This window comes from Lissotriton helveticus, chromosome 7, assembly GCF_964261635.1.
Source record: "Lissotriton helveticus chromosome 7, aLisHel1.1, whole genome shotgun sequence".
NCBI classification, from domain to species: domain Eukaryota; kingdom Metazoa; phylum Chordata; class Amphibia; order Caudata; family Salamandridae; genus Lissotriton; species Lissotriton helveticus.
This window is the reverse complement of record NC_136068.1, coordinates 985,456,235-985,476,897: the sequence shown is the minus strand read 5'-3', so window position 1 is coordinate 985,476,897 and position 20,663 is coordinate 985,456,235. Positions and strand designations below refer to the sequence as shown.

The window sequence follows — 20,663 nt, the reverse complement described above, 5'->3', positions numbered from 1 at the left end:
GCTATTTCTGTATAATTGAGGGTTCTTATGGACAATGCAGCTGCCCCACCATATCAGAGAAGAAAGAAAAGAAGGCGAGGGGTTAAGTGCAGGCAACCTTTTCAGAGTGACATAAGCAATGTGTGATATATGTGACACCACCTCTCAATAATAAAAGGAATGTCTTCTATCAATGATTAAACAGAACGTGTCTCAGACCACCGGGCAGCCCTAGAGGATCGGTAGGCGATCTCCTAAGCAGGCACCAGATGGCAGGGAGTGTCTCAGAGGAGACCACCAGTCCATCCATTCCTTCATTGCAAAAACAGATGACATGGTGGAAATACACATGCTAGTCCTATGTAATCATAGGTTTCTGCATTGTCATAAACTGGCAGTGGATTGTGTAATTTATCACCAATACTTCAATTTCCTTCCAATAATTTAAGAATTCTTCATCTTTATCTTCTATGGCCTTTGCACACTGTACATTTTCTACAGATTCTTTTTTGCAAGCTCACCTCTTCAGACAAAATCAATTCACTATAGGAAACGCACCCTAATAATATTCTACCTCATTGTTAAGAATCAAAGCAGGGCTCCGACCACTGTGCAGTGCTTCGTTGCTCTCTAGCTAGGTTTTGCCATTTACAAATATCCTTACATACATCCATACATATGTAAAAGATCATCGCTGATGGTTTCCTTGACACCTCTAGTACTTGGTGCCCTCTGCTGGCCTAGCTCCCACTTCTGTTTGTGAACTTTTCCTGCCACCCACCCTAACCCTGCGCCTGCCCTGTCTAGACCACTTGTCCAGCTGCTCCTCTTTGCTGCAGACTAGCCCTTACCGCTTGGTTCTGATCCACCTTGTCTCTCTGTCCCCTTCCTTCCTCAGTCCAGTGCATGCGCAGCACCAAGGACTACTTCGCTAAAAGGCTCTACAAGTCAATGAAGGTGAGTTTGGTGGGTGAGCATGAAATTCATTGTCACAATAAAGCTGGGATCAGTCCATTTCTATGAGGCTGCCTCTGGCGGATATGCATGTCTCACTTCCTTGTCATATCAGTGTCACCCTTGTCAGTGAAAGTGCCTTGGGGGTATCAGTTTCAAAATGACTAGGCCCCAGCAACATTGAGCCACAAGCCAAGAAAATATCTTGTTTTGCCCTTTAATAAGTCAACTGCTAGTAATGAGCATTCAGGAGGGCAACTTCACAGATATCAAAAAGGGGTGGGGGATTAGAAATTGCTTTTACAAGTTCACTCGGCTTCCCGTTGCTATCCTATACCTAATAAAAAAAAAGAACCTTTGATCCTTCAAACGTCTGTCTCCCTAATGCTATTTTATTCCTGGTGGTGGGGGAAAGTGTATTTTTAGAAGGACCCTCACCCACCAAAGATACTGGTGCCATGCTTCGCCCTTGGATCCTTGTCCATGGTACCTAATGATGGGCTTCAGCGCTTCTAATCAGTGGAGCTCTTTGATTGTGTATTTCGAGAGATCTACTTTAAAATTGCCTGCTGGTGGCCCGAGTTCTTGATCTCTTTTTATTCCTTACGGCAAGATTAAAAACACAGTTAGAGGCTAGTGGAGTATGTAAGGGACTCATTGGAGTGCCACTCTTATGAATGCTCTGAGACTGTCCCTGAGGTATGGTCTTACCCCACACTTTGTATTACACATATAGACATACTTCTGAAATATGGGGGTCTGCCTTAAGTTCAAGGAGGGGCTTTCAGAGGCAGATGATTGCTGCTATTATATATTGTGGCCCATTAACCTGATTTGTATTAAAGTTAGCATTCTTTCCTTCCAGAATAATACTGGTGCTCCTTCTCTTTGACATTCTTGATGCTCTCCATAATCAGCTTTTTTTTTCGATAGGAAGGAGTAGGGAAAACTATGGAGCCTGTAAAAGCACGGATAATTGCTGCACATAGCAACTTCCTGCACCCCCTTTACAATGCTGGGCTTTGCAAATGACCGGGGCTCTGCTCTTGTAGAACTGATTCTTCATGAGTCCGCTAGGACCTAACCTAATATTTTGGAGCAGGTTGGAGGTAGATACAAGACACGTGTTTCTCTTTGATGGGAATGTCCTCAGCTTTACACGTTGGTGGTTAAATGCGGTGGTCAAACTGTACTAGCGACAGGAGATGCTCTACATGCAAGGGAGAGGTATTATATTGCTCTTATATTGGCTGAATGGAATGTCTGTTCAATTTCCCTCTCCAACATGTGTTTCTCTTTCCCGGAATTTACCCACCCCCCCAAAAAATGCTTTCCACGTATCAATCCTCTCTGGCCTGCACTATGGCTGCTTATGCATGCTTAAATGTCTTGTGTCAACTCCAATACCCTGCACCCAGCTTGGCGACATTTCAGCTGCAGGAGCGTGCCTCTATCGTGTTGCAGAGTTCCTGGTCCCCTGTCCTTAGCCAGCCTGTGCGATGTCTAATGATATGTGCCTAAATCTCTTGCGTGGTCCCCTGCCCCCTACTAGGTGACAGGATCTGAAAAGAGCTGATGGGCCCCTTTGAGTCCTCTAATTATCTTCCAGGGAATGGGGACGGCTGATAACACCCTGATCCGGATCATGGTCTCCCGCAGTGAGCTGGACATGATGGACATCCGAGAAGCCTTCAGGACCAAGTATGAGAAGTCGCTCTATTCCATGATAAAGGTGAGGGTCAATGGGTGTGAGACAGGTGAGGCCAACCAAAGATTCCTATTTTATGTCACAAGAGATCTATTAAGAACACCTGTTTATAAGTGTCTGTCCCCAGGTCTGCCAGTGGCTAAAGGTAGGCTTGGAACCTAAATATGCCTAAAGGTTCAATATTGTAGTAAAAAGATTTGGCTTAGCAGAGACAAATAAGTAATCAGTATTGGGCCAGGAGGATTTATTGCAGGTTATGATTGAGGTGCGTTGTTGAAGCTTTGATTGCTTTTTGCACTAAATGACTGGTGGTGCTGTAGATCCAGATTGAGTTCCCAGATAACCTACTGTGTTTCGAGCTAGGTTACAAATATTTGACGAGTTTCCCAAAGAGTTAGTATGGCTTTTTGGCCAAACCATAAATTATATGGTCAAGTTTCATACATTTATGGCCTAATTTAAGTCTGGAGTGATGTAAATCCCCCGAGTTGTGGAAGTGCTATGACTAGTAAACATTCCATCAGCAGCATTTCTTCCAAAATATTAACCATAGGTTGAATGGAATTCTCCTATTAGATTCTCCGTCAGATATAGCATTCTCGCACAAATTGAAGAATTTGCAATTGGGACCCAACTCTACATTAGGCATTCAGACGTTCACTGTAATTTTTTTTTTTTCATTTTTTTTTTTAAACCGTGTTTATTGCAGATTTAAATGTTCAACACAGCCATCAGGGTACATTGATTCCCATTGTTAGCAACCGCTCCAACATTCGTTCATTTGTTCGTCATACACAGCCATTTAGCCCACATCCCGAAGGTCGGGCGGCGTCACACAGCCAGATATTGTTCTTGGGCACATTTCGGCAGCCGTGGTTATCATGTTAGGATATCTGCCGTCTGCTTTTGATTTTTCTCCCCCCCCCTTTGTCATTTACCGAGTTTTCTTCCCCCCTCCCCCCTCCCCTTATTCCTATAGTTCTCTCATTCCCTTCCTTCGCCCCAAGTGCCCCCACCTACGCCTAGAGCCTTATGGATATGTCAGTGTGGTGACTAGCAGGAGTACATAACCATTTACAGTGTTTGTGTGATTGGTGAGAGTGTGACGGCAGACGTTCACTGTCATATATATCAACATTCCAACTTGTAGCACCTACCACCACGTCCCCTGCTTCCTGAAATTGAGCCCATTTCTTTGGGTCATGCAAAGATGCTACAGGTAAGGCTGTCTGCTTGAGTCTACTCAGCATCACAGCGGTAAGTCTGTGCCTGGGCTTGTAGTCCTCGGATTAGACTTCTCCACCGTACATAGGCTATGTTATATGCCGCGTTATGGGCTCATGGATTGGCATCGGTGCTGCACAGCATTGTCATAATCTGTATTTCCCTCTTTCTCATTAGAACGACACATCTGGGGAGTACAAGAAGGCTCTGCTGAAGCTGTGCGGAGGCGATGATGAGTATGTCTCTGTTCTCACCACACTATTTCAGTGACTTTTCATATTGGATTGTTATTTGGTCATATTTAGAGATACACTACTGTAGGGGAAAAAGGTCCACCCTAATGGATATGAAGGTGGCCCATAAAGAGTCCAACATTAATAAACATACAACAAAGAACTCACCGAGTGGTAACAGGGAGATCACACGGTACACCACAGGTTTTATAAGAAAATATAAAATCTTTATTTCCCTTTTTGCATATTTAGTCTGTGCAAACGTAATCCATAATATGTCAGATCCTAATACATAGATTGATTAATTCATAAAACATGCTCCAATAAATACTTAACACTATCACCCCACAACACCTCTCAACAGACACATCCTTTCTAATCTTTCAGTCACACTCAAACATTCACCAATCTACTAAACAAAGATAACACATTCCTCAACGTAATCCCCAGAGTGACTCAAATAATAATTGGATCCTGCAAGATCTTCGTAGCAAATTGCCAAGTTGTTGAAAACAGGATCCAGGACACTCGTAAAACCAACGCGCGTTTCGGTGCTCAGCCTAGATGAACAGGCGCACCTTCATCAGGGCTCTCACGCCGAGGTAGTGGGGGACACAGCACATAAGAAAATACTCCGTAGCCAATCTCTCATCCGAGTTCTCTAGATCTCTAAGTTTCAACAGTCTATGTTAATAAGATGAAAAAAAGCTCGGTGTCGATAGCAAGGTTCAACAGACTGGTCAGATGGCACCCGCTATGGGTGAATCTATAGGGACGCGTCTTTCCAATTTCTCGTCGATGCTTCGGATTCAACAGACAGACTCGTTCCTGACTTCGCCAACGGATTACCGGCACGGCATGCTTCACTCTTTTTTCAACCGTCCAGATCAGCAGCTCAACAGGAATTTCACACGTGCTCTAATGCCGCAGGATCAATCAGAGCATATAGGGCTCCTCTTGGCAGTTACGGTGCTAGCAGCTATCAAGCAACCGTATATCAAGCATATTTAGAGATAAACCTGCTTCACGCACAGTACTGCTAAAGCCTGCACAGGTCAGGGGTGTCTGAGGGAACCTCGGGCTATGTTTCCGTGATGGCCTAGGGTGGAGTGTCCCATACTGGGTCACACTAAAGTGTGCACAGGAGTCTCCAAGGGGCAATAAATGTCTGTCACATTTTGTAAAACAGTAACAGTATGGCTTTCAATGACACCACACAGGAACTTCGTACAGTCTTGAATAAAGCCGTCTGCTGCTATGGAGAAGAACACAGAAACGTATTATAAGACCGTTAGAGTTACATGTACACCTCTCTTGCATTGAGGTATGTTTCACAGTCTGTGTGTTAAGGGAATGCACAGTGGTAAAACAGTGTTTTACATGAAGTTGCAAATGCTGTAATTCAAAAATATCAACAAACAAGAAAATCAGCTGCAACGATTCGATTTACACTTTATTGTCAAGATTTGCATTTGTAGGTAAGTGTAGATATATCATTATTAACTCCAAATCTACTAAATTGACATTATACTCAGAGCTGAGGGAGAGGAGGCTAGGCTGCACGGTGTTGTAATGATCTACATTTCTCTCTTTCTAATTAGAACAACACGTCAATGTAAGTATATGTCAAGTTAAGAGTAGTAAATCTATGCTTACCTACACATGCTCATCTTGATATATGGTGGTAGTCGCTATACTCCCGTTGACATTGCTCGTAGGTCAATATTTAAAACTTGATATTCTGGAACAACACCATTCACAAATAGCCTGCTTTGTCATAAAACTCTAGCTGGCCAATATGTTGCATGTTCTTGGTTGTTAGCGGCTCAAATAATACATGGGAGTCTGCAATGCCTGAATACAAGTATGTCTCTAATATCTTTATTACAGGTTACTTGTGACGTCTCTAATGATCTGTAATAATGAAATGGCGCAGCTGCTCAAATGTAATAATTTATTACAGTTGAGATCTGATGAAACAATGCCTGTTGCTATAGCCTGCAGCCAAAGGGAGAGGCAGGTCATAGAACATAATTGAAGCTGCAGTTTTAACAAGGTGACAAAAATTGGCTTCTCATTCTGCTGATCTGTTATTCAAAAACAAACAGGGGCGGCTCCTCCAAGTGGGCAGAGGAGCATCGCCCCACTGTTTTCTCACAGTGTGAGAAGCAGAAACATTAACGGTATTATGAATACCATTTTATGTTTCTGCTTCTCGCACTGCGAGAAAGCAGAAGGTTTTGGTTGGGGCGGTTTGGTGGGCAGTCCTGCCACAGGCAGGGGAGGTGTGGCTTGCCCACTGTTGTGGGTGCTGACTGTTTGGTTGGCCCCAGGGCCGACCAAACTAGTCATAGGCACTCTCCCGTTTTCTCCATGTAAGCTGCATACAGCCTGCCTGGAGAAAACGGCCTCCCCATAGACACCTGTGCGGTCGGCATCCCAGCCAATCACAACACTGCCATTGCAAAATGTTAGTAAATCTTCCCCATAGACTCTGGGTGAATTAAGGATTGTGTGGATGTCCACAATAACTTCAGTGTCTTGGAAATGCAAGGTACATCCTTTAAAATAAATAACTTCTGAGCTGGTGCACACAAGCGTCCTGTATATGGGAACAGAAGACAAAGTTAACGCTGGCAGATGTATGCACAGATCATCATACCCTATCCAAGTCCTCCAAATAGAACGCATTACCAAAACAGCAGACTGCAGCTCTTTCAACCGAAACACGTCCCTAGGAGGGCTTAAAAATGAAGGTGTAAGATGCAAACTCTAAATCTGTTTCCTTCTTTCCTCCTATTGGCTGGTTGCCCAGTACAGGGTTTGAGATCGCTTCTTGATAGATGACAGTGTGGGTAGTAGTGCTGAAAAATCCATAAAGTGCCAGCCTTTACCTATGAAGCCAAGAAAGGAATTGAATCTCAGTTTGAGACTCTGATGCTAGTGACTATAGAGGGATTGTGTGAAGGATGTCCATATGAGCGGGGCAATGGCAATGTGTAAGTTATTGAAGGTGCATCTAAGCGTATACTAGTAAGGTGATGAAAAAAGAGAGGGCTCTGTCAAAAACAAGAACAGCAGAAGCAAGACATTGAGGGAGCTAGCAGGCCGCTCTGGCGAGTGACTTTAGCAGTGTGGTTGTATATGCACGGAGCAGAGAGATATGGGAGCCATTGTGGTGGGTGCCCAGGTGGGTAGCTGTGTGAAGAATCTAGTCAGAGTGGAGAATTGACCATAGAAATGTAAGCCATCACAATTCACAATCTAGTGTTCTGCATGGGACAGAAGGTGCACTAGATGACTGCCTTTTATGGCTGAGGGCATGGCGTAACCCAAATCTAAACTCACCATGCTGATAATCTCTGATTGCCTAGCACTGGATCGCACCCTAGATATTCCATGGCAGGCATACATCAAGAAAACCTGCAGTGAACTTGGAATTCACCATTTGTGGACACAGCCAGATAGTATCTCTGCACAATCAATAGCCATGGTGAAACAACGCTTTCACAATGCACTCCAGAAGGCACGATATGAGATGGCACACGCATCACAATTTGGTGCCCCCCTCCCAGCCATTAAATGCCCCACCAGCACCAGTGGCTTATTTGACTCTTATGGCTGGTGCTTGGTCTACCTTTTTTCTCACTAGGTTGCGCTTCAACTTGGCCCATTTTTGTGTAGCCTTTCCTTTTTTGGTAGCCTTCCAAATCCTCCACTGTGCCCCTGTGATGATTCCTCCAGGTAAAGTACTATGCAGTTTATGTTATTCTGTACTCTTTGTCTCTCCAGTCAGAAGTGTTTTAGCCCCACTATTTCGTGATGTTAATATTAGACATTATAAACATGCAGTTTTACTTGTACAGCAATTGTGAAGACGGTAAGTTTGTTATGCAGTAATTAGTTTAATAAAATACGTGTTGGCCACCAGGAAGAGATACTGAGATGGATTTATAGTATGTCTTATAGGACGCCCTTTTTATGACTGTACGAAGTTTTTATTGTTTTTTTATTTGCAAAAAAAGACCGTTTTAGGGATGAAATATTGCATAAGTCAGTTTTTAAACATAACATGATATTAACTGCATATTCTTTAGATTTTTTAATCTTGTATATGTGTGTTTTTATGGCTAATCATAGCTTAAACAAGTTAAATTGACTCTGACTGACTGCTTTAAACAGAAGCAAACACTAAGTTGCCTCTGTAGTTTAAATAAAGACCCCAAACATTTCAAACAGGTACACCATCAGCACACCTCCTTGTCTCCTGCATGGTTACTTTAAGTTTATTTTCAGTTAAGTGTATCAGTGGGACTTGCAGATGTGGCCTGACTGCACTGTAATTGCTGTTTTTGGAGATCTGACTATCCACGTGTCCTATCAACTCCCATTTCAGTGCGGCGGGAGAGTTCTTCCCCGAAGCTGCCCAGGTGGCCTATCAGAGATGGGAGCTGAGTGCAGCGGCTCGTGTAGAGGTTGGAACAGCCCCCCTTGCTCTGCCTGTCTGCTGCTGTGCCTGCTGCCTTGCCCCTCCCTATCCTGCTTTGCTGCTGCGTGTGACCGTCCTCCTGGTAGCCCTCATCGGGAGCCTCCTCCACCGTGGCTGCTGGGTCAACTGCAGACGCGTGAGGAGGGCCCAGCTCAGAGTACAAAACTGGGCCGCCTTGGTTTGGGGCAGCCTGTGCAAGGAATAGGTAGCCTGGTTGGGGGTCGGGAGGAGGTTACTGAAGATGTCACACCAGCAACAGGTCATTTTGACCTTTCAGGTTCAGTTTTGACCTTGTATTTATACAAGGGCCACTGTATCAGGTCACAACCTGCAGGGGAGTTGTACGTCCAATAGGGAAGAAAACAGAGCCTGTGAGGAGAAAGGTGCTTGGTTGAACCCAGAGTGCTCATACTAACACTTGCTGGTTTTGAATGAAGTTTCCTTTTTGAATACACTCTTTTTATAGGAAGCCTAACCCCGTAGGGTGCTTACAGATCCTGCTAACATCTGGAATGATAAGGGAAGGCACTGGATTGGCTGCTGGGAGAAATGTTTTCTGTTTTCTTTGGTGTTCAGCACATCCTTTCTGCTTCCTTCTCTTCTACTAACTCTTCCCCAGTGTTTCCTGAATTAACCCCGCCTCGAGTTATCAAGCAAGCGTTTTGGTGCAGAGTTGAGATGACTATTGCCGGAAGCAGGTCGAAGCGCGGTGGGTAGAATTTCTGCCCACAGTCCCAGTCTCCAAGCCTCTATGAATATAAGATAGGCTTAAGGATAAATATGCACCTGAAAGGAAAAAGAAACAGCAGGCATGTAGGGTTAAAGTAAGAAGGAATCAAGAGACGACTCAGAAGCAGGAAAGATCACAGAATGAAGGGACATACTGAAGGCGAGGAAGGAAGGAAGAGAGAAATGAAAATCAATGAGATCGGGATGTAATTCATTTACTCATTATGTTTCAGGGATGGGGCCAGGGATGTAAGATGGGCCCTGGCTCCCTCTGCTGCACCCAGTCGTTCTGGGTTCCCCAAATTCTTTAAGGGGCCCAACTCAGCCCCAGGTCAATAAATATCTGTGAGATCTGGGAGACACGGGCCCCCTCATCACATTCTGTAGGACTGGGCACCGTTTTACTTACGCCACAGGAAAGAGCACACCCTGAAAACATAGCAAATACTCCTAATAATTAAAATAATTTTGCATGCCACAACAATGCTGTTTTTTTTTCCATTACTTAAGACCGCTATGAAACCTGGAATGCTGAAAACGTTTTTAGTTCACTTAAGAAACTCAACAGCAAATTACTTCTACAGCCTTTAATTTCTATGGGGCATATTTAGAAAACCCTATCGCCACCACAGCGTCACTTTCAGTCAAAATCAAAGGGTGTTGCAGTGGAACGCTCACCACAACACCCATTGCCCTCCGCTTTCACGCTAAGTACAGCGTGAAAGGGTACCTTTCATGCTTAATGATGCTTTGTAAATAAGACGTTGTGGTGGCGATAGGGGCTTTGCTTTATTTACAAGGCAGCGTTAAGCCACATAACGTGGCTTAACGCTGCCTTGTAAATAAGGTACCCTTTCACGCTGTACTTGGCGTGAAAACGGAGGGCAATGGGTGTTGCGTGAGCGTCCCACAGCAACACTCTTTGATTTTGACGCTGCCCCTATTTACAAGGGTGTGGTAAATAGGAGTCTGCACCAAAATCAAGACCTGGTCTTAAACAGGCGAAACAAGAAGAAATGCTTTATTTCTCCTCTTTTTTGCTGTTTCATAGAAACAGTGAATTGCCATTGATTGTTTATGTGCACATAAACAATTCCTGCACATAAACAATTTTAAAAAATGACGTTTTGCAACTTCTATGTGTGCTGTATTAAGCAGCACACGTAAAATTTACAATACGTCATTTAAAGATTGTTTATGTGCAGAAAGGGAGACATTCCTGCACGTGAACAATCTTCCCCTCAGTGCAGACACCCTTGCACTATGGTTCATGGGTGCCAACGTTGGCGCTAGGCTGCTAAATTTAGCGCCAGCACAGCGGGAAACCCAGGGCTGCACCCATTGTTGTAAAAATGGTGCAGCCCTGCGTTTCTGAAGTGGCGGAGTGCAGCGTTAAACCAGGAAGGCTAACACAGCACCTCTGTCACTTTATTATAAATATGCGCCCCAGTGTAAAGTGCATTAACCCCATTGCGGTAAAGCAGCACTATAGAAAATGCAAATAAATAGGTCAAACTTGCTGCGTCCTTTTACCAACAGAAATCTCACCAAGCAAGTGCAGAGAGACGCTTTCTACCGCTTACAATTCATCGACAAATTGAAACAGATGTTAATTGTCGAGTATTCTGCAAATGTGACTCCCCCTCTCTCTTCCTGCCACCCAATCTTTAATCTTTATTAAACCAAGCCAAGCAGCATCAGCCCACCAGCTGATAACAGAGCGCTGCTCCAGCAATCTGTACACTGCTACATTACAGGGGAGCTCGGTGTGCCAATGAAAAAGAATGAGTCAATGTACGCTTCGCAAGCAGCTTTTTGTCTAAGCACACCACAATACGTTTCAAGTGCAAATGCGATGTGTTATCGACCATGCTATGTTCCTCCCTCCTTTAGTTCCCGTAAATGCTACAACCAAGAGCAGGGATCCCCCAAACCACCCCATCTCTGGTTTATGATGAGCACTTCCTAATTTAGGGTAGGAAGTGCAATGAAAGGACATGGGTGAGGTGTTGGGGTGAGGTGTGTAACTGAATGTTTTTGGAGGTGGGCTGCCCGAAAGGGGAACTAAAGGGCAATGGAAAGGGCGAAAGAAAGAAAGACATTCAGGGGGGGGAGGCAGGAACTGGTGAGTATTGGAAAGGGGTATAATGAGATAATTATTGATTGAAGGAAAGATTCTGAGAGGTTGCTGGATAAATACTTGGAGCAAGTGTGTGGCAGGAGTGAAAGGGTATATGGGAGAAGTACTAGGATTGGGCATGTAGTTGAACAGTTTTGTTTGCAAGGCTCCGGGTTCCTGAGGGAGGATCGTTATAGGGCACAGAAAGTGTGTCTGTGAAAGAGGCATGGGGGTGGAGTCTACAAAAAAGTGCTGGGAGCATGAGCCTTGTGCTCAGGAGGTACTCTGGGAGGGGTTGTTTGTTCCCACTATAGTGACGAATAGTCACGAGGATCCCACCCAGAAGGGGCTCTAGTTCTTGATCTGCAGGGAGCTGCTGAGGTACAGAGCCACTAAGCTGAGCACCACCATGCAGAAGCCAAGGATGAGCTGCAGCAAGCCCTGTGGAAGCGTGGTGCTGGATGATGGGCGGGGTAGCGGTCAACCCCCTCCATGGTGCGAAACAGACAAGTGGGCCTAGGAGGGGGCACTGGAGGTCACAGGACCCCGGCACAGGAGGAACAAGCAGTGGCTGCAGCCCCTGTGGGCACAGCCATGGGGTAACAGGAGCCAGGCAGCAGCACAGTCAAGAGATTAGAAAAATAACTGCGCTCAGAGAGGGGTTTATCTGGAGGCTGCAGGTCCCCAGCAGGGGAGGAGGAAGCGATGACTGAAGTCACTGGAGTCACAACATGGCAACAGGAGCCAGGCAGCAGCATGGGCACGGGAGCACAAAGAAAAGGCGTTTGGAGTGAATTAAAACACCAGCCCTCCTGAGGGGGCTCGTAAACCAAGAACAAAGAAGTTCCTATATTGGTCTTATATGTGGGATAGTGGAGGGATAGTGTACTTGGTCCCTGCTTTTCAGGGAGGGGAAAATACAGGAAGAGTCATTACAAATGCATGCCATGGACAAATGAAGAGAACCAATGGGAGGCGCACGATGGATACTGCAAATGGGAAGCCTATGGGAGGGCTGAAGCCCACAGAGTAGATACAACATGTCTCTTTGAGACAGCGCATGTGCTGTCTACAACCAAGACGTAAAAATGCCACTGCAGATGGTCTGACTTTATTGTAGTTACCCTGCCACAATGCTCTTTGTTTGACCTGAAACAGGAAGTCCTAACTTGAAATCACTGGAGCCCTTAGTGCATTCGCTATCCAAGTATTGAGGTAAACATCAATTTTATGGAGTCTCCAGTGGTAGCTGTTTACAGTTCCTGAATTCCATTGTATCAACTCATGTTGACCTCTCTCAATGGTACATATTTTAAGATAATGAAAAAGGCAAGTTTTTAACTTTCAATTGTACAACCCTGTTGCTGTTTTTCACACAAAGCCACGCTGTCTGGTAAATTTGGCATGAATCTAACCATCTGATAAACTGCTATATAAAAAGTGGAATAAATGTCCCCCAATGAATTTAGTGTAATGAAATTGAGAACACTCACACTAGAAAACCCTAAAGCAGGTATGACTCCAAAGGAAAAGCCTAGGCTCTGGTCATCAAGCTTGTACACTTGAGACCAAAGCCCAGTCATGAATCACTTGAAACCTATGAACCTCTGAGTAAAGGTCAGACGCGGGTCACATGAGCCATGTGAACTAGTGAGCAAAGGTCAGGCTTTTGACTCGCCTGAACCACGTGAGCTAATGAGCAAAGGTCAACACGGGTCATTTGAACCCAGTAAACTAATGAGCGAGAGTCATAAACGGTCCCCCGAAGCCCACATGCACCTCAGTAAATTGATAATATGGAATCTTGTGTGGTATGCACATACTCCATTTTCAGTAGCGGCTCGTGGTGGGAGTGCTGCGGGCGGTGAGGCAGGGTGGGGGAGGAGCAGGGTGGGGGTAGTAAACTACGGCATACGGCTGAACAGAGGTAAGTAAATAAATAAATAAATAAAACAAATTTCATTGCGCGTGCTGCATTGCCAAATGCGATGCAGCGTGCGCAACAAAATTCATTTTATTTATTTATTTGTTTACTTACCTCCGTTGGGCCGTATTCCGTAGTTTCGTACCACCCACCCTGCTCCTCCGCTGCCCCACCCAACCGCCCTGCAGCACTTCCACCACAAGACGCTACTGTCCGTTTTGTACCTTAAATCATCTCCTTTCCATTCCATAGATAGGAATGGCGAAAAGTGGGTTGGTGAAGGAATGAAGGCACATTTTTGGACGTCTTGAAATGGAGCATTGCTATCATGCCTGTTATCACTAGTTTCTCATAAAAAGTCTTTGTAGCAATAAAACACATTTGGTTATTAGAATCAATGACCAGAGAGGAGATAAAATGGTAAATCAGAATATTTTGAGTGATCCAAGATCTCATATTTAAAACGTATCCATTTTCCCCTTCACAGGTTGGCATTTAATCAAATGCTCCAAAGGTCAATTTGGAAGGCTTTAAATAGGGAGGGGCATAATTATAGAAAAAATACACAGCGCAGCAAACCAGCTTACTGTGCTGCGTCATAGAGAATGGACTGGAATGCGCCTTATTTATCATTATACAGCACATTCCTGTCTTTTTCCTGCACTGGGGCACAATATGCTGCCTAGCGCCAACACAGGCACCCTTGCGCCTTGGTACAAGGATGGCTGTGTTGTAAGCAGGATTGCTTTTGTATAGCAAGGCACACCTTCCTGCACAAAAACAAACCCCTGAGGCATTTTATCTTTCGGTTTGCACCCGTAGAAAGAGGTAAAATGGAGGCGAAATAAAGATATTTCTCCTCGTTACATCTACCTTGCGGATGTGAACCATTTTAACGCATTCCCAGGTCTACCAGTAATGGTAAATATGGGAATGCGTCAAAATACACGTGTGGATGCGTGGGAGCACTCACGCTCCACCTACGCTCCACCCATGGAACGCCTCCATGGGGCAGAGTAAGGCAACGGAGTGATTTGCACTGCTTTGCATTACTCTAGATTTATCAAGCCCCATACCTTTCGCTCAGATTATGTGACATACCTCCCACAATGGCACTGTACAGCAGCACACCTGAACCCATTTGAGAATGCAAGGAAAGGAGCGGCTGTAGGATAGATAGGGTTGGGTTTTAATGGGAAAATGACTTTAAGTGGTCTGGTTACCCTCCATTTTTATAAAAGTTGCTTTTCCCTCCCTGTGTGCTTGTGCGCCTCTGTACCCTCAAACCCCTTACCAAGCAAGTCAGGCCGATATTAAAGAGTGCAGGCATGGACATGCGTGCCGCAAGCAATGCCGGTGGATGCCACGGAGTTCGGCAGCAATAGGCGGAAGGGCCTTCCTTCTGCTGGTTTGGGCACCAGCAGGGAGCACATACCTTTTGACCTTTTCACATTTTCAGAGCATTTTCTCATTGCATTTCTAAAACTGGGCCCAAAGCCTTGGGATGATGAATGAAGGAAACAGAGAAGAAAATAATTGGAAGTAAGGGGTTTGTTCCTTGCAGCCCGCTGAAGCCAGGTAGGTAATGGGGTAGTGTCTTCTGTAAGGACCTACTAGTGCCTTGTCAATCAGAATAATACTCTCAGAAAGAGGAGGGACTCCATGTGAAACGACTTTGCTTCAGAATTAGAATCCCTGTGCCCTGGCCTCCTCTTCAGCCTCGTGCATCCTTCGGCTTCCTCCTAGCAGCTCCCCGCACCCCCCTTTAGCATCACACAGCTTCCCACATCCGCCCGGTACAAGGCCTGGCATAGTGGCTTCTCCCCTCTGCACCAATCCGAGTTGGACTTCCGTAACACTAACACCGAGTGCTTTACAGCCTCTTGCTGCTTTGCCTTTTGCTTGCCGACGAACACCTCTCCTCTTCCTCTCTCTTCCAGGCAGCCCAACGCCGGTCCTTCATCATAACTCTAACCCTTGTGTCTTTTCCACTAGTTGAAAGGGACTGTAAGCCCAGCATCAGACTTCGTTGCAGACGATGATGCCAAAGTCCTCAGAAAAGCAATGAAAGGATTTGGTAAGTTGGGACTTTGGGAGATGCTTGAGACATTGACAGTTCAAGAGACTAAGGGGCAGATTTACAAGGAAAGTGACTCAGTTAGTGCTGCTAGCCATTTGGCTGCGTCGCACTGAGTCACTTTCAAAGCTCTGGGATGTGACATATTTACAACAATATGTCGCATCTCTGTGTTTCCCCCTCTGCTGGCGCACAAACTGCTGCCATGTGCTGGCACAGGCACCCTTGCACCATGGCGCAAAGATGCGTGCGTCATGGAGAGATTGCTTATGTGCAGGAAGGGTTCCCCTTCCTGTACATAAACAATCAGATATTGAGTTTTTCAACTTCTATGTGGGCTGCATCAGCACACATACAACTTGAAAAACGTCATTGTTTTACTGATTGTTTACGTGTAGGAAGGGACACCTTCCTGTATATAAACAATCACCAGAGGTGATTTCCTCTTAAAGAGGAACTCACCTCCTCCCTATGCCTCCCCTGAGAGGGCGTAGCATTCAGATGCATTTCCAGATTTACAATATCTCGTAAATCTGGAAATGTATCAGGCTCCATGGGTGTTGCGCGGGAACACCCACAGCAACACCCATGAAACCCCCCTTTCACACAAAGTGCTGCGTTCAAAGGGGCCATATTTACAAGAACAGGAAAAGTCAGGCTTTTCCTGTCCTTGTAAATATGAGACACTAAAATGCGCCGCCGGTGCATCACACAAAATGATACACCGGTGGCGCAAGGGGCTTGTAAATCTGCCGCAAATGTCCTCTGTAATTATGGAAGTAAATTAGACTAGGGACTCCATTCTTTAAGAAGACAGACCTCTGATAGAACAACCAATGAAGTGTATACAAGTCTTGGGGATCACAGACCCCTTCCATGATACTGGATGAACAGTGCTCCTGCCTGTGGGAATCACAGACAACACCCATCATACCAGATGAATTGTTCTCCAGTCCAGGGGGAGCACACACTACACTCAGTATGCCCGATTGAGTGTACTCTGGTCCAGGTGGACCTCAGACCAGTTCTCCTGCACCCGATGACGAAAACCCAGTCAGGGAAGACCACAGACATTCTTCAGTGGCACTGGATGCAGTGGCCCAAGAAGCGTCTGAAGGTGGTGGTAGACTGATGTTGTTAAAAGTGGGACCAACCATGTTATGATGTCATACTGACCTGAATGCCAGACTGAGGCAATCTGGATACGTCTAGCATGCTGGTCAGGCTGCAACTCACTGGTTACTCACGTAATCTCAGGAATCTTCTTAAAATATCCACAGAATTTTCTGAAAGGAATCCCCCGCATTATAACTTAGCTACATCATCGCCGTCATTCGTTCTTGTAGAGAACATGGTGTCAAATCACATTGTCTCATGGGGAAAATTTACTATTAAGCAATTTCTCCCCTCCCCGCATATTGCATGGTTTACATCAGCTCTCCATCTCCATTCACATATTTACACGTGTTGTAAAATATTCATAAATCCTCTGCCCTCCCACTTGCTCGGATAAATCAGAGCATGGGTGACCCTGTCAGTTTGGCCTTCAGCACTACGTCAGCATTACTTGGCTCCCGTTGTGAATCCCCGTGCCCCCTGAGTCTCAGGTGTTCACTGCTACTCTGACACATATCAAAGACTGCTTGAACGCCTCTGTCCTTTGACCATATTAATGCCCTAGCATTAATGAGCTTGTGTTCACCTACCCTAGACCTTTGCCTTTATTCATGCCCTGGCATGTACCCAGCCGGACTCCTTAAACCTTCCGCCCACTCTTGGTTTTCCTGATGTTAGATCCTATGTGATTTCTTCAGACCTGCTTCCTCTCTGGTACCGTGGCACATGGTAAACCCTTGTATAAGCCCAGATGTTGCTGTCCTGGCACACTAAGCCAGTGAAAGCGCCTAAGTCCCCTTCCTTCATCCATACATTGGCATATATCCAGTCCCACACCAGCTCCTAAGACCCGAACCTTGACTCCGACCATGGCACACTGTAGTACCTTTGGGAGTCCCTCAGACCTCTACCCTTACTGTTAACCTTTCACATATTGAACCCTTGTAAAGGCACCCAGCCCCGTGCCCTCGCTCCAGTCCTGGCTTTACTGCATAGAGTGTGTTCCTTTCTAGTGCCCTGTCGCTGACAGATGTTTGCTTTGTTTCCTTTCCTTCACCTTGCTTCCCTTGCTCATTTACGGAGGGCGTATTAGCAGGTAAAAGTGTCTCTCAACGCTCCCTTTATTTTCCTTGTGTGACTTACGATGGGTTTTCCTCAGCAGAGGTGCAGGACATTGCATGTTGTCTCGGCCAATCATCTTAGTCCTAGGGCCCTTCTGGTAGAAAATAAAGTTGGGAAGAAACAAGAGGCAAAACGTTCAAGAGGGACCACACAGAGTGAGGAGCACCTGCAGCTAAGCATGAAAGACAAGGACAAAAGATGAACAGGACGTGGCTTGGGTCCCTTAGATGAAAGTACAAAGACTGACCTGGGAGAGTGGGGCATTGGGAGGAGGTGGCACTGAGGGTACAGATACAATATTATTTAAAGATTTTAGGATTTTACTAGTGAGCAAACAGCTCTGTAATATCCCTCAGATCCTTCACACCTGGCCTCTTGAAATCTAATGGAATTGGAAGATTCCTTCTGAGAGTTAAAATATCCTGATTTTTTACCTTTAACTTTCATGTTTGTCTGTTCCAGGCACTGATGAAGATGCGATTATCAACATTGTGTGCTTCCGCAGTAACGCCCAGAGGCAGGAGATACGTAAAGACTTCAAAAAGCACTTTGGTCGGGTATGTTTTTTTTAACCTGTATATCTCCTCTTTCCATTCAGCCTATATTCATATGTGCTCTAGCCTTTTGGGAAATCGCCCCCTCTCGCAGGCACCAGCTCTAATTCTCAAATCCGATGGACCACCTCTACTCTTTGCTCATCCTTTCTAACAGTAATGTTTTGCCTGTCCATCTTTTATTCCACTGTCCTTCCCTGTCATCCCCATTTCCATGCCTTTACCCATTTCCTTCACCCCTTGTTTAGTTTGGTCTAAACAGCGGTCTCTGCTCTGTCCATTGTGCTTGTTTCCAGTGTGTGTTTTCATCCTTCCTTCCTGGCCTATCCTTCACACTTTTCCTTCTCTTTGCTATTGATTGCAAATCCCTGTGCCTGTTGGAGAGAGACGCTGCATATTCAGCCTCTTCTTGTCATTCTGCCCTGTATATGGAGTCTCTGAGATGTTGATGATTTCAGGAAGTATTGTTGCAGGGTTTCTGTACTCACACAGAACTGTGCACAGAGGAGTGGAACCTCGGCAAATTAGGATGTCCCAAAACTTACCTTAGCAACCAACTCACCCCTTACCGAGCTAGCTACAGTGTCTCATTGGACATATCAAACACCCAATGTTTAGACAAACCAGAACATGAACTTACAGTACCTCAGGGTACGTGGGACTCATGAACACTCTTTCGTTATATTATCATTACAAACCAGAACATGGAGTAAAGAAGACACATGTGCATTTGAAATGTTTATTTACTAATGCCGTCTTCTCAGGCGCAGTATCTTTGATAATACAAGTATACTTATTATCAGTAGCAAAACTATCAGCATAGTTACTAAGACATAAAAAGCGAATGGTGACAGCATGTTAACATGCTGTAATGAATAAGAGTTAACAACACTTATATCTCACCCTCCCTAACACATATATTATATTATTAGCTAAGAAGGTCTCTTTGGGTTGTTTTAGGGCGGGCCCATACCTTAGTGTCCTAGCATGAAGGAATCACATCAGCATACACCAGCTCTCTCTGCATGTGCACCGCATCAAGTGTGTTAACAATTCTCGTGCAAAGCAATATCAATCCCGCCTCAAGCCCAAGTTGGCAAAGGCTGCACTTGTGTTATGACTATGAAAGCGTGGAGATCAGACCTCATAACAATTCCATATCGTGTTGCTCCTGAAACTTCAGCACTCTCCGTGCAGACATGGTTTATTAAACAAGACTGATATCAGAGCAATAACATATTATTCTCACATACACCACGGCAAACCACTAGGTTGAAAGCTAAGTCAACAATTAAGGGTCGTGTGCAGAAGTTGCAAGAAAGGAAAAATGGCGTTTAAATCTCAAATGTACCTATGCTAACTTAACACGATATAAGGATATATAGGAGCTATACAACACCCCCCCATGATCCGAGAACGGACTAAATAAGATAACAGAAGTGCCATCACATGAGAGCAGAATCCATTTATAAACGAGCATGAATAAAAATTCAATTATAAAAACTAATGCTAAAAAATAGCCCACAAATATAATGTGGCTCAAGCCAATAGGCAAGCAAAAAATAAAATGTCTTGACCAAAAGTCAATAAAATCAAGGAAATGCTATCAATCAGCATGTCAATTTGAGGCAGTGTCTATGATAAGACTGTATATGAAAAGTAAGCTGCAACAGCCTCCAGGAGGAAGTCACTGTCCTCATCCGAAAACAGTTCAGCCATCCAATTTAAAAGATGAAAGGAACATACGTGATCTTCCAGCACCGGATCCTCTATAACCATCAGAGGACAGCTCGGTGGGTTTTCAAGAAAACTTAGTTCCAAGAAATTTTGCGCTGCCGACAACACATCCCAGGGACCCATTAGTCCATGTGCCACCGCCAAGGCCATAATCCTTTCGTCAGAACAAACCAACTCGTGAGCAATGATAGGACTCATCAGTTGATCAAAATCGACGTCAGAAGATACTGGTCCGCAGAGACACAAATCAATGGCCCAAAGGAAATCACAGGTCAGACAGCGAAATACAGGCTGGACACAGGTGAAATAGGAGAACCGAAAAGATAATCCAAACGCCGTGCTTAGAGTCGCTAACGGCAGTGTGCCATAGTAATCAAGCATGCGGTTGCGAAACCGCGTCAGTAGTAGCTGTGCGTGGTCTTGCACAGGAAGGGCATCCATATTTAAAAAGGCAGAAAACCACCAATGCGCCAGCCGCTAAAGCAAGTAAAAACGGGAACCCTCCAAATAAGGATGAAAAAATAGAATGGAAGAAAGCAGGGATGACTCCAAAAATCTTCTCAAAGGAAGTCACGAGACCACCGCTAACAACTTTAAAAAAATGTGCTAGGCCCGTTGTGGAGGATGCGTTAAAGATAGAACGGACCATGGCTCCGAAATGCAAGGGCAAATCAGTGTTTAAAAGAGCCTGAACCTCC

The 20,663-nt window shown here is 45.1% G+C and overlaps 1 protein-coding gene across 4 annotated transcripts in view; it reads left to right on the top strand.

Annotated features, from left to right (window-relative positions):
• Nucleotides 1-20,663, top strand: part of ANXA6 (annexin A6) — a 184,382-nt gene that overhangs the window by 105,574 nt on the left and 58,145 nt on the right. For 2 of the 4 annotated variants that reach the window (XM_078653622.1, XM_078653620.1), the window contains exons 11-16: nt 878-936; nt 2,543-2,665; nt 4,043-4,101; nt 8,495-8,573; nt 15,355-15,436; nt 18,137-18,231. In XM_078653622.1, the coding sequence (XP_078509748.1) occupies nt 878-936; nt 2,543-2,665; nt 4,043-4,101; nt 8,495-8,573; nt 15,355-15,436; nt 18,137-18,231 (497 nt within the window). Of the gene's footprint in view, nt 1-877; nt 937-2,542; nt 2,666-4,042; nt 4,102-8,494; nt 8,574-15,354; nt 15,437-18,133; nt 18,232-20,663 lie in introns of all 4 variants that reach the window. The other 2 variants (XM_078653621.1, XM_078653619.1) reach the window with 1 other exon arrangement.